The 14,940-nt window shown below is 32.7% G+C and overlaps 1 protein-coding gene across 1 annotated transcript in view; it reads left to right on the forward strand.

Moving 5' to 3' along the window:
* The window catches only part of LOC134256967 (cilia- and flagella-associated protein 36-like), a 14,015-nt gene extending 627 nt beyond the window's left edge, over positions 1-13,388 (forward strand). Inside the window, exons 2-8 of the mRNA XM_062739638.1 lie at positions 5,100-5,164; positions 5,292-5,402; positions 7,189-7,424; positions 7,629-7,785; positions 8,088-8,201; positions 10,457-10,690; positions 11,091-13,388. Coding sequence (XP_062595622.1) covers positions 5,100-5,164; positions 5,292-5,402; positions 7,189-7,424; positions 7,629-7,785; positions 8,088-8,201; positions 10,457-10,690; positions 11,091-11,375 — 1,202 coding nt within the window. The 3' untranslated portion in view covers positions 11,376-13,388. The remainder of the gene's footprint in view (positions 1-5,099; positions 5,165-5,291; positions 5,403-7,188; positions 7,425-7,628; positions 7,786-8,087; positions 8,202-10,456; positions 10,691-11,090) is intronic.
* The last annotated feature ends 1,552 nt before the right edge of the window (positions 13,389-14,940 follow it).

Consider the following 14,940-nt stretch of genomic DNA (forward strand, 5'->3'; position numbering starts at 1 on the left):
CCAGATCCCATGCGGTGCAGGGCAAGCACATTTGCGGGACCCAACTGAATTTCATCATGTAAATGACCATTTTGAGTGCATAAAATAGCATAGTAAAATATGAATTGATATATTCCATATCTTTTGAACAGTTTTTCTTTAAATTTCCACTTCTTATGAAGGAAACAAATGATTGCGCCCATGACAAAAGGGTCCTTATGGCATTTTTGCTAAAACAGAGAAATAACGTCATAAAGATGTGACGTTGCAGACTGACGGTGAACTTCGACGCAGATTTTTTTTACCACGTGTTTTGACGTTTGACGCATCCAGAATTTTTATCGCTGTTTCCAACATGTTTATTTTCATCGTTAAATTAATTGAATCAATATCTGAATCTTCTAATCCACCGATTATAATAGATATAAATAAAAACATTTAGAAATGGTTTCTTAACAAACATTATTACATATACGTCTCTATAATACCAATAGTTTTCCTACATGCGTAATTAAATGTATAGAAGCTGTAGACAAGGTGTTTTCTGATAGCATATTGAACCTTTATACTCTAGATAAATTTTATTTACATATTTATACCATTTTTAGAATTCATCTTAGACAGGGTATATCTTAAAAAATATTGCAAAGGAAAATTGTCTTCCTAGTTCTTTGAGATCCGCTCCACCACTTTCAAATATACATCGCGATCGCGTCGATCACATGTAAACATTGATTCATCGGTGCATACTGCTTAAACTGTTGTTAAATTGTTTGTACAAATGTTGAAATTAAACATACATCTTTTTTACAAATCTAGCAAGAATGTGTAAGAACGATAGTCAAGATTATTTGTATTTTCTATAAATAAAAATAGGAGAGATAACTCTGATGTCAACAATCGATGTAACAGGGGTACCAGGCAGGGACATTCATTATTTTAACTGCGTACTTTTTCACATTTCAGCTGCATGTTCGCATGAAATTTCTCCCGGATTATAAAAGAGATATTTTATGACCAAATAAAAAAAAAAACTTTTAATCGTCATCATAATCATGCATTTTTAAATAAAAAAATATTGTTGTACTTTGGGAATAAGGTTAATGTAGAAAAAGGAAAAACAAAGAAGAAGAAAAAAAAAAGAAAACTGCAAAATTGAACAGACTTTAATTTTTTTTTCAAATCTCTTATCTATAGCTTTTTTTTTTTTTTTTTTTTTTGTTTGCATGAAATAATTTCATGACGAATTTCATTTCTAAAAAAATAATAAACACGTAAAGCGTCTACCTTATAATCATGATTAAATAAATTAAAATTTAAAAATGTTGTTTTGTCTTATATTCTTGTTGCACAAAGACACTTCAATTTAGAGAAATTAAAACAAGCAAAAAACATCCGAATGAAAAAAAATGTTCTTAATGTTCTAACTTAAATAGAGCTGGTCAAGTAAATCTGAGGAGAGAGAGAGAGAGAGGATGTAGGGTATATAGATAAAAATATTTATATTGAATCTATTTATCTAATATTGAGAAATGTGAAACTCTATTGAAACAGATGAGTTTTCAAAACAAATGAAATAATAAATGAAAGAAAATATCAATTTTGTTCTCTAAACTATATATACATGTATAGCTATTTATTTTCAAGATCTCGAAGTTTAATATACATGTAACTCTTTGGTACTTACGTGTTGTTGTTGTTTTTGTTTTTTTTCATACGGAGTTCAAATGTTTTAAGCATTATCTGCAAATTAATTCTTTAAGCCATGCCAAACTTTGTCTTTCATAAAAGCTCGATCAGCATTGAATGTCTCTTAACAGATCAATTATCATGCTAAAAACTCAATCATCACTGAACTTCTCATTGCAGTTATCAGTGTGGAATAATATATTGTTTAACCTGCCATCAAATTATGGATAAATATTATTAGATATGCTCAAAAAATATTTATTTGTTTTGGTATAAAAAAATCTTTATAAGTTCAGGGTCGGGTTTTATTTCTACATGTAATTGCTAACAGAAAATAAAATTCAATGCTGAAAATACATGACATATAACGGCAACAATATGCTTGCATTTTGTTTTATTTTGGCTGCAGTGCAGGGGATTGAGGTGGTGGGGGGGGGGGGGGGTGCTTAATATATATTTCCGTAACATGTAGGCTTTACAAGACTTAGCATATACAAGCTTCTGGCACCAGGCACGTAGCATCGTTTTTGAAAGTGGGGGGGGGGGGGGCAACCAGAGTACCTTAAAAAGTTGACAAGCAAAAAAAAAAAAAAAAAAGGTTAATGTTGCACAAAGTCGAAAATCCTATTTCGTGGGGAGGGGGGGGGGGGGGGTAGAGGCCAATTTTTTTCAGTACCAATTTTTATACTATGTTTTCCGTACATCACAATAGTGGGAGGGGGGGGGGCAACCAGACTTTCAATTATCAATTCCTATAGTATAAGTAAGGTTGGGGAAAAAAGTGAAGTTCAAGCCCCCCCCCCCCCCCCTGTTGCTACGTCCCTGGGCACGGGACCAGAATGGAATTCATACTCTTTAAAACTCACTTTCTAGAATAAAATTAGAAACAACATTAGAATGAAGGGGATTTTTTTTTTAATTAGGTCATAAATAATATGATGATTTTCTAAGATGTTTACATCCCTACAAAAATCTGACATTTCAAAGCTCAGCCAGTTCAGGAAATATATTATACAAAACAGTCATATTCAACTGACTGTATATTTAGGCATAAACAATTACATGTTATTAATCTTTAACCCACCCCTACCCTAACAAAAGCTATACATATAAACCGTAAATGGCATCTTTGATTTAATTCTATGGGTGTGCTTCTAAAACCATCCATTTCATAAAATAAAACCAGATTTTTTAATTTTAGGGTATCATTATGTGTACATGATTAACAATACTGAATTCATAGCAATTCAGTTCCAGGCTCATAGTATTTATGATCGCTGTGCGATTTTGAAAATGGCAATGCTCAGAATTAAAGGTACAAATATAAAATGAAGAATAATAGGCAGCATTATTTCAAACCTAAATAAAAAAGTAAATCTGCAAGTTGTAGGGTTAATGGTACTGGGTGCACCTAAAACTTTTGAAGTAAATAAAATATTTTTTTATTTATTTTAACTCGTGTTCACAAGAATTGTAAGTTTCTGCCATTTAGATTTTTTAACCCTCCCCCCACCCCCACCCCCACCCCCCTTCACCAACATACACATAATCCTACAAATGTTAATCCTGGGTTTATCTATTGTGTAAATGTTTGCGGATTATAACTCATTCATTTGTTTGTAAAATTTCCACCTTTTGATTGGTTAATATTAAAATATTTTTACTGCTAAACTGAAAAATATTTCGTGTATCCTTTATATTTTCAAAAATGCAGTGTCATTATTGACCCAATGCAGACAGACAACCTTATAGATGCAGCGAATCAACCGAATTTCCTTTTATTTACTGTCTATTGTGTATCGTAAATTTTACATGTTACATGTACCACACTTCACAATTTTTAGAAAGAAAGAACAATCAAATAAATTTTCACTTCGCAGTAGCATTTAGGTAGCGTAATGTTGTTATTAAAAAAAATAATAATTTTCACATCTATGGTAACTAAAGATATATCGTTTATGCTGAAATCTTGAGCTATCGAGAGCAATGTTTAAATTAAAATAATTTTCAAACGAATTCTACAGGCTTATCAAATGACTCTTGCATGGATTACCAGTTAATATTTTGTTTGAGAAAATAATTGTTTAAAAAAAAAAAACAAAAAAAAAAAATGAATGGATGTTGCCCGCTGTTCAGGTTTCCCCCTGGTGTCATAGAAAAGTGAAATGTAAAACAAACACTCACTCATAATACTATACACCACTGATGAATCCATAATATATATAACTATTAAATAATTATTAATAATTAAAAGAGACAATGAGATAAAAATAAGGTGCATGGAAAAATATCAAATATTATACAACTATTAATCACCGTAGTAAAATTACAGAGGAAAATCATTTAACGTTCACTCTGAAAACGTTTGACGTTGTTGAAAAGCATGACGTCATTATTAACCTGTTAAAGTATATTTGATAAAAATGAAGAAAAAACCTACTTAGAGTAGAGGTAGGACCATAAAAATTCATATTTGACAACTTGTAACCTTACTCTATCAGAATCCGTGAAAAACTCAAAATGCATAAAAATTGCCATATGGACCCTTTTCACATGGGCGCAATCAAATTATTTCAGCTTTTTATCATTGTCAGGGGAATTTTTTACTCATTGAAAGGGGAAAATTAGATATTTAAGGGAAATTTTCTCTTGGGGAAAAATACCGAATATGGGTAAGTTTTAGTAAGTCCCTGTTTTGATACATCCATAAATTCAAAATAAGTTTATTTTTTTCTTAGAAGTTCTTGTTTCTGCAAAAAAAGTAGTTTGCAGTGAAATGCATTTCTTTAAGGGTTATGGAACCACAGGTAACGGGGGGGGGGGGGGGGGGAATTATTGAAGAGCTTGGAGTGATGAGCATTGCTTCGTAACGTTCGCTGCACTGGCTACTAATATACTAAATAAATGTCATCTTATATTTCTTAGGTCTTCTGTACAAGAATTACAGAGTATCATGATAATATGTCTTTAGAGAAGACCTATAATAAGATAAATTTAAAAATTGTATATTAATTAAGTCTAAAAAGGTCTGAAGATATATAATTTGGACTCTAATTATCCATGGCAGATACATATATAACATGAGAAGGCATAGTCAGAACAATGAGACTAACAGTTAAAATATGTCTTATATAGTTGTAATATAGGAAAGAAATCAGAGTACATGTAGATACACTCTGAAATGATTTTGAAGAATATAAAAGGAGTTGCACTGAAAATAACTGAAAAATTTTCTCAAAATTTTTCCCAGGAGCTGTTGTTTCCTTGAAAAAGCTCAAAGTTGCAAGATAATGATATGCCCGGACTTATATTGATTTAGCAAGTGAAATGAAAAGCAGTTGCTATTTTTTATCTAAGATTTTCATAATCCTTTTATCACTTGTGATGTTGGGTTCAAGCTTATATAAGTATATGAAGCTGTTCAATTTCAGTTTTTGATCCAAGTATTGAAGACAGTGAGGAATACAAGAAAGTTCACCAGGAATACAAAGCTATTGTAAGTTTTATTTGCGAAATAAGGAAGGGCAAAATGAGTTCTTGTCGTTCTTTTCCATAGACTTAGGTCTGGAGACTTCTACTGATTCTAGGGAAAACTTCAGATTTTAAATTCTTTGTCTAAATAGATTCAGAAGTTGCTGGACGCCTTCATAAAAGATACAGGTATAAGCCATGACCAGGTCATTAAAGCTGTCCAAGACATGAACAGGAGAAAGGAAATCAAAGAAATGTTCCAGGTAAGTATTTATAGATAGTGCATTAACTCAGGTTTTGAAAGTAAAATCCCAAGAAGAAGCCCCCCCCCCCCTCCTCACCTTTCTCTAAAAAGTTTTGAAAATTGTTTGATTGTCATTTCAGAACAAGTTTTTCTTACACCTTTTAGGGATTGTCATGATATTTTCTTGCAAAATTCAGATTGAAGTATTATTAATAGAATACATGTACTAGTTCAAAGTCCTGTAGTGAAGTTATTTCGCAACCATAATTTATTCCTGGTTGAGCAATTGCGCTGTGTCAACCTATTTCCTTAATCACATTTATTGATTAATTATCTGACAAAAAAATCAGGGCAGTATTACTGCTGATTTCATGGAAGAGAAAAAGTGTAGATCTAAATATAAAGAGATGATCAACACATTATCCAAGCAGTTTTAATTTTAATATCTTATTTCCCATAAACTGTTTTAGTTTGCATGCATTCTAACATTTAAATTAGAATATACTGTAGAAGTGGAAATTTTAGCAGGACACAGATTTAGCTATTTCTCCTTAAAAATTGGTATTTTATTTTTAGCAAGAATCAGTTTTAGTGATTTTAAAATGCTCACTAAAGAAGCTATTAAAAATAAAACGCAATTAATTTTTAGCGATATTCAATTTTGGCGATCTCAGCATTCTCGCTAATAATGCCAAAATTAAATCCTCGCTAAAATTTCCACTTATACGGTAATTATAATTTATTTTCATTGAAATTTCCAATTTATTAAGATATATTGAAAAATTTTAAACAAATATATGGTACCCAGGGTTAGCATAGAATTATATGCATGCATTGTAATTCTCTCAAGGTAAATTTTGTGTATTGAATTTGAAAAGCAGAAAACAAAATAGAAGGATTCTGATATCTATAGAAATAACAGGAGATCCAGTATTTCATGTTCAATTAAAGCTAGTTGGATTTTGTAATTTTTACTATCCTGCTAAGTGCAGAGTCAGCTTGGTAAAATGAAATTTTATTCCTCATTTCATGGCCACCTGATGACTAGTTCTGTTACAAATTTAGCCGCTTCACTGCCTCTAGTGATACTGACAAAGACAGTTTATATTGATTTCTGAAGTAATCAAACTCAGTAGTATATTCATGAATACCAGAATATAAATTAATCTTAAATTGTACATGATGTGAATACTTCAAATTATCTGGGGCAACTTAAAATTTTTCATGATAGTCATTAAAGGTGGCCCTTGCTATCTATTCATATTCTCTCTCTCTGTATTTTCATTAAATCAATATCCTATTTAATAAACAGGGAGAAATGGAGTACTGGCGAGTAAGTGGGGCACTTGTGTTGAAGACTATTACACTATATAAAGATTGTAATTTTTATGGAAATGAATTTAAAATAAAAAATAAGCTCAAATGCATATTTTTATTTTTTCGTCACTGATTTATTTTGATTGACCTCTTCTCACCACCTTAAAACCAATTTTTTTCTTTGTATGCAACATTCTAATCCCCACACATTTAAAAAGTTTGAGTTTGATTAAAAATGAATGTCATACAATTCGAGTCTGATTTGAAATGATGCCATACATGGATTCCACTTTTTACGATTGCATTGAAATTTACACCTAGACTCCCCCTTAAGAAAAATAAGATGTGGGGTATCACCATGTCCATTTGTCAAATTGATATCTATCAACAATTGTAAAATAGATCTAAGATACATAAAAAAAATGAATGGCTTAGATTCAATACTGTTGACTGAATTACTGTATATAAAAATGATATCTGTTTTACAGAGCCTGTTTGAGCAGTTCTTTGCTGCTGAGGACTACACCATTTTTGTTCGACTGATGGTTCAGAAAAACATTGAGTTACAACAGCAGGCTCTAGCCATGATCATGCAGATGCAGGGGGCTCTCCCTGAAAGCCTGAGTGAGGGGACATCAAAACCCTCTACATCCGCACCCCCTGCCCCCTCCAATGAGCAGTACGGGGCACAGAATGAGGAAGAAATCCTGAAAGCTGTTTTAGAGTAAGGCATAATGCTTCATTTTATAATCCAGTAAATTGTAACAAAAATATATTTAAAAAAAAATTTAAAAAATCATCTGAAAAGAAATTAAAGTAGCTAATGGTACTAAAAGTTCATAATGTTATGATATTTTCTGAGGAAATATATTGTCATTAAAAAGTGATTTTTGCAGTCCAATAAGCATTTTTTTCTTATATATATTAGACAGTCCAAAAGGGAATATGAGGAAGAACAGAAGAAGAAAAAGACAGTGGAAGAAGAGGAGATGAAGAAGGAGATGGAGAGTCTGATAACGATCTCCAAGGTCGAACATTCCAGACTGGAGGAGGAGAAAAGTAAAGAGAAAACCAAACTAGACCAGGTCAGCAGGAGATGACAGTGTAGTTTTTTTTTCCTTCAGTCTATTGGCATTGCTCTTTAGCTCAGATTAACTATCAGTGTATGTCAGAGAAAGCTGATGCTACATACCTGACTCTGGTCATTGCTTGCACATTTTTAAATAATTTGTTTTAAATGTTTCCACTTTGATACAATTTTCCATTTAATCGGTCAGAACTAGGTCATCTTGTAGTTATCCAATTAGTAATTCATGTATTTGATTGCCATCCACAGTCAATCTGCATATACATGTATATTAGAAGATTTGTATTCACTGCATTATAGGCTTTGTTTGGGATGACATTAAATGAATCGGCTCCACAAACCAGTGCATCTAGTAAACCACCAGCAGGAAACACCAAACCACCACCAAAACCACAAACAGACCTCAAGTCAGCGGTAAGTTTTACATCACTAATAAACCACCACCACCAAAACCACAAACAGACCTCAAGTCACTGGTAAGTATTACATCACTAATAAACCACCACCACCAAAACCACAAACAGACCTCAAGTCAGCGGTAAGTATTACATCACTAATAAACCACCACCACCAAAACCACAAACAGACCTCAAGTCAGCAGTAAGTATTACATCACTAATAAACCACCACCACCAAAACCACAAACAGACCTCAAGTCAGCAGTAAGTATTACATCACTAATAAACCACCACCACCAAAACCACAAACAGACCTCAAGTCAGTGGTAAGTTTTACATTACTAATAAATAAAGGAGACTAAACCACCACCAAAACCACAAACAGGCCGCAAGTCAGCGGTAAGTCATCACATCACTAATAAACAAAATAGACAAAACAACCACCACCAAAACAATAAACAGACCTCAAGTCAGCAGAAAGTTTTACATCACTAAAAAACAAAATAGACAAAACCACCACCACCAAAACCACAAACAGACCTAAAGTCAGCGGTAAGTATTGCATTACTTATAAATAAAGGAGACTAAACCACCACCAAAACCACAAACAGACCTCAAGTCTGCGGTAAGTTTTACATCACTAATAAACCACCACCACCAAAACCACAAACAGACCTCAAGTCAGTGGTAAGTATTACATCTATTCACTAATAAACAAAATAGACAAAACCACAACATGTACATCTCAACATGGTCAAGTCAGCAGTAAGTACATGTATTACATCAGGAATCAATAAACAATTACCAGCAAAACCTCCGACAGATCCAGTGGTAAGTATAAATCACAAATGAAAGCTGAAACAAGAAACAACTTCTAGCAATACCCCAGAACAGGTTTCAAGTCAGCAGTACAGGTATGTAAAAAATATCACTTTAGCTTGTAAATGAAACACTTTAAGTCTATTTGCACAAACACATATATTTTTCAAGTCAGCACTTACTGGTGCAAACTTGAAAGTTTTACAAAATCAAGATAGCAAACTACAGGTGCAAGCAGGAAATAATGTGGAAACATGAAAACCTAAAACAAAACTATGTATGATCTGATAAAATAATTATTATGAAATAAATGTCAAGTTGGAGTGGGAATATTTTCCAATCAAAGGAGCTAATGAAATGGTCATGATGCCTGTGTGAATTTTTTCCATCCTATACTTTTCAGTATCTACTACTAACTAGTAATGGTTACCCAGTCAGTGAATGCTTAGTAATCCAATTCTGGAGAATCTTTATCACTTTATTATCACCTCTGACTGTCAGATTATGTTCCCCATTTTCCTCAATGTATTGATGCATTTGTGGGATTTTTAACTTGGATTTGCAGGAAGCAAAGAAACAGGTCTGCTTAATATGTTAATCTGTCATAGATCACAAAGCTGTGAATTAGCTAGGTAATGTACCCTATTAGGTATTTCATGTATTGTTCTGCACATAATTTGTAATTGTAGAAGGGAGGTTGTTTGCCTGCATGTTTGTTTCAGCATCAAAACTATAAACATATGGTTAGGTCATGCATTATGTTTAAAAATTGTCAGGTATTGTTGAAGTACAAGCACACTGACACAGAATGAACGAAACATATCATAATAAATGTTAAGCATTTTGAGAATTTAACTCTTGGGTGGGTGTACTTAGTGAACACAGAAAATAACTCATTCTTCCTGTTGATATTGAGATTTTAATGTTTTTTCCTTTGATTGATGATGAAGTAAATTTTCAAATCTTTCTTTCAATTTTTTTAAGCCTTTTTTAAAGATTATCTGTATCATTTTTTATGCAATCCAATTGAGAAGACTCCTAGTGCAAAATGATCAAAAATCAAACTTGCTTACCTTTTAATGTATATTATTAGCTCATCTTAGTTGAAGCTAAATTAAGCTTTTCTGATCCCCCATAGCCAAGTGTCTGTCTAACTGTCAAGTTGCTTGTTCAGCTGCTTTAAGCTCTCCATCCATAAACTCTTCACTATTTTTCTTCTTTAGAACAACTTGTCCAATTGTAATTTGTTGGTACAAGTCTTCGTTATAAGTTGTTCAAATAACAGAACAAGCTCCCTTTCAAGGGGAGATAATCAACAAAAGGCAAAAATATGGTTGAGTCATTTGTACCTCTTGTTTAATGAATTTGACATTTATTTAGTTGATCTGTTTGTCTTGCAAACTATAAAGAAAAGGCATATTTCATTAATAGCTATTTATACCATATTTTTAGCCTAGTATATCAGTGACTCCTGCTGCTCCCCAAAGTGCCGCACCCCCTCCTAAACCAGCAGAACCTGTCCCTGCGGCTAGTGTCACTGCAGCCATCGCCTCCCAGAAACTACCAAGTGTCGGTCAACAGAAACCGCAGATGTCGAGTGCAGAGGCTGCAGCTAACTGGTTAAAACAGACAGATGACACGCCCACTTCAAACAAACCTTCCACTTCGGCTGTCCAGGCAGCTGCTGTGAGTACTGGGATCTGTAATTCTGCTTTGTGTATTTGTGTTAGCTAGGTTCTTCACTGGTTATATATTTTTTTTATTAAATTCAAAGTAATTTAGATACAAGGCCATTTGAATTGGAAAGGTAAGATTACTTGTGAAACATGCAAAATCTTGATCAAAATGACAGATACTGTAAAATTGCAACAAGAATTTGTCCATTTTTTCTATGTTTACTGTTTAGTGGAATTGCAGAAACGTTAAAAATAGCAAAAGATACACTAGATTAATTATCTAACTTTTCTGTATTTGAACAGCTTAAAATTCCAATCACAAGGCATTTGTGGAGAAAAAATTATACTTATACACATGAACTTAGATCTGTTTCAGTTAAGTAATAATTTTTTTTCATTTTGAAATACAGGCAGCCATGTCAAACATGAACTCAGAAGAACTAAAGAAGAGACAAGAATTTTTGAAGCAACAAAGAGACAAATTGCTAGAAATGAAGAAAAAGGAAAGAGAAAAGCAGTTATTAGCTGCAGAAAAGTCCCAACCAAAACGTCCCGTGTCTGCTCGCATGGCCAAATCAGCCATGGAAGATGGAGTGTCAGAAAAATCCAATAAACTTAGTCCCGAGGAGGAGAAAAAGATGGCCATGAGGAAAGCTATAGCTGATCGTCTGAAGGCAGAAATGCTGGGAAAATAGTGCATAATGATAACAGTGACCGATATGGTATCCACAAAACTTAAATCTGTATTACTGTATACAAGGGAATTTTTGCCCCCATTCTGTTTTCATCCCTTTTACTTTACTCGCAGGTGAGTGAATTTAAATGGGGCGAATTCAAAGAAAACAGTATGATTTCTTAAACATAACTTATTAAGCACATTTAAATTGGGGCAGAATTATTTGCAAGTGTGAATGGATGAAAATAACAGGGGGTGAAAGTAACCCTGTATACATGTATTACTGTAAGGTTTTTATGAATTTGAAGAAAAAAATTTACAATTTTGTGGTCCCAGATGTGAAAAGATTTGAATGATGAGTACATATCTAGCAGTTAAAGGGAGGTAAATGAATTTGAATTTATTTATTATGAGAATTATCATGTTTGATCAATATAATATACCTTGAGTATACAAGTTGTGATGAAATGTTTTAGTTTATGACATCATGTGTTCATGTATTTCATTAAGATTGAAAGTGTCATTCAATATTGTGCATTAATAAGGTATAAATTGAAAATTTCAGGTGATAAAAGCTTAAATGACCCTTTTTAGAGAAGTAGAAGTGACCTGATGACACGTTTCAAATTTTAAATTCATTATTTGTATTAGTTTTTATCATCAATGTACTTCAGATGGGTACCTATGCTCAAACCCTTTAGTTCTGTCAAATTATAGTATTTCTAGGTTGTATTATGTATGTTTTTATGGCAATATATCTTTCATCTTTAAGTTGGGGATTATTTTTAAAGAATATGTGTTTATAGATATACGGCATAACACTGTATATGGGTTTAGAGGTTGTATGATTTTTGCAAGTACATGTACATGTTTTCCATTTATCTGTGACAGTTGCATTTTAGAAGAAGTTTCTGAATTCATTCAGTTAAGAACTATGATAGAACACTGTATTACATTGCTCCTGTTTGTATTGGAACTTTAAGGTCTGGTTGTGAAACTCCCTCTACTCCAGTCAGTTTTCTCTTGACCTATTTCATTCCAATTTTCTCTGATATTCACTTACCAATTTTGTAAAATCAAAAGGGTGCAGTGCATTAATTCCTTAGGCCGGGGTGCTTCTGCCTTCTGGAAAATCTGTTTTTATTTGGGGAAAGAAATTTAATTTTATATCATAACCATGGTATTTGGACAATATTTTAAGTTGACATTTTGAATCTGTATTGAGTATTTGTGTACATACATCAATCAATGCACAATGCTCCTTAATGGTTGCAGTTTTACTGAAGTGGAATTGATGTTGACTTTTTTTTCCTGCACATATCAAATCATTATTTACAAGGATTTACATTTACCATTGCTTCATTTTTGTTCATTTACATTTGAACTAATGTAAAATTTTGAGCTTGAAGCAGAAAAGTAAGCCAAAAAAAAAGCAATTTTACTAATATGAATTTGCTTCTTCAACAATACAAACTCTGAATTTTTTTCTGACATTTTTAAAATTTTTGTTTTCCTGTGATTTGTGTAATATGGTGCTTTTTTTTGCCATTATGTTATCATGTCATACATAGAGCATTGGAGGTTGTATTCTTTGTTTATAGTGGCACATTGAAGAATGAGTGGTTCACATTTCTTGATTTGTTGATTACTTTCAGACTTCAGTTTACCTGACAGACAACTAGAAAACAAATATTTGTCATGTGACATTTGGTGTGTGAATTATGTAAACGACACTTTAATATTTTTCTGAATGTGTAAATATTTAAATTTTATGTGAGAATCATTATATCATAATTAAAATTGCTACTGTCCAAATGATGAGTAGTGTAACAGATAAATTCTTCAGCTTAAAATTTTCTCATTTTTATCTTTATTATATACATGTATGTTTATTTCGCAATCCAGTTGCTCTGCTCAAATTAGAATGATGCAATGTAATCCAGAATGCTATAAACATTAGAAAAATGCTAAATTAAAGTTAAACATTCAGTAATCTAGTGCATTATACAATCTGTTAAGGTTCATAAACCCTGTGCTCAGTCATATAAAATGTTTCGTGAATCTTAATGATTTTCCAAAAGAAATGTATTTTATAAGTAAAATACAAACAACTATAGCATAGACTGCAGGGCAAAATTGGACAAAAAAGACACCTCAACTTAGCAAATATGTAAAGGAATAATATACATTTATGTCATTAAGAGTTATCCCTCTTATCAGAGTATCAATGTACCTTAAACATGTAAAATTGAGTCTCTTTTTAAATTGTAAAAATCCTATTCTAGATTTTGAATGAAACAAAATCTTAAGAATTTTATTTGTCCAGGATGGTTTATTTACTGTAGCTGTACAAAACTTTGTGTGAATATTTTGTTGCAACATTCTTAAAAAATTCTGTGATAATAAACTCAATTGAAATATTTTATGACTTGTCATTATACATGTGCACCCTTACTACTGCATTTTTACATCAAACATCAGTCCTTGAATAAATCATACCTGAGTCATTTTAATTGTAAGGGAACAAATTATTCATTGAAAACCAGAAGTCTCTGGTGAGACTGTAGCTCTACTGGTCTGTACGTATATCTGTACGTATAATAGAGGAAAAGTAGCACTTGGATTTGAAACTTGCAACAGGCATCAATAAAGAGCATTATGTATCTTAATGTTGTCTACTTGTATGGAAAATTATATTGAAATCAGACCAAAGTTTTAGAAGTGGTAGCATTTTAAAGAATTTTCAAATAAAATTCTATTTTTAGTAACCATGGCAACGCCGTTCATCGAAATAAAAAACTGAAGCACTAAATTGTGTTTCTTAGTGTAGGCTCCCTGTATGCCGAGTTATATTGAAATCAGACCAAAACTTTAGGATGGGTAACATTTTATAGGAGTTTCACAGAACTTTCTATTTTTAGTAACCATGGCAATGTATAAGGACCAAAACTGTAGGAGGAGTAGCATTTTTGAAAAAAAAAATGATTACAGACGGATGACGGATACCTTGCTATCGCATAAGCTTTTCTGATCTCTGACCAGTAAAGCTAAAAAGACAAAAACGCGCCGACCCAGAGGGGGGGAGGAGGGGTCGAGGGGGCACTTTAAGAAGGGTGGAAGGAGCATAAGATCGATTGATGGTATGACATTAATTGAAAAAACTCAGCAGCTTCTTGATATTTTGCCCGGAAATCAAAGTTTTGCACACACATGCAGGAAATGTATGAATTTACGACCTTGACCTTTCAGGACTTTGACATTTTGGCCTCAAAATATATACGGGTCTTCCTTAGACCATAGAGAGTTGTAGTATAAAGTCTCATTGCAAAAGCTCAGGCGCTTCTCAGACATCTCACGGAAACGTGTTAAGACGGACCAAATATTTGACTTTATGACCTTAATCTTTGACCTTTTGACCTCATAATTAATAGGGGTCTTCCTTGGGCCAAAGGGAGTAATATTGTGTAAAATTCTATTGCAAATGCTCTAAGGGTTCTCGAGATATTGCGTGGAAACGAGGCGTTACAGAAGACAGAACTAAAGACAGACAGACGGACCGAAATTGACATCACCTACTTTTAGTG

Source organism: Saccostrea cucullata, unplaced genomic scaffold (genome assembly GCF_032062105.1).
Source record: "Saccostrea cucullata isolate Sc308-1 unplaced genomic scaffold, CSIRO_AGI_Scuc_v1 ctg1767, whole genome shotgun sequence".
In the NCBI taxonomy this organism is placed as follows: Eukaryota; Metazoa; Mollusca; class Bivalvia; order Ostreida; family Ostreidae; genus Saccostrea; species Saccostrea cuccullata.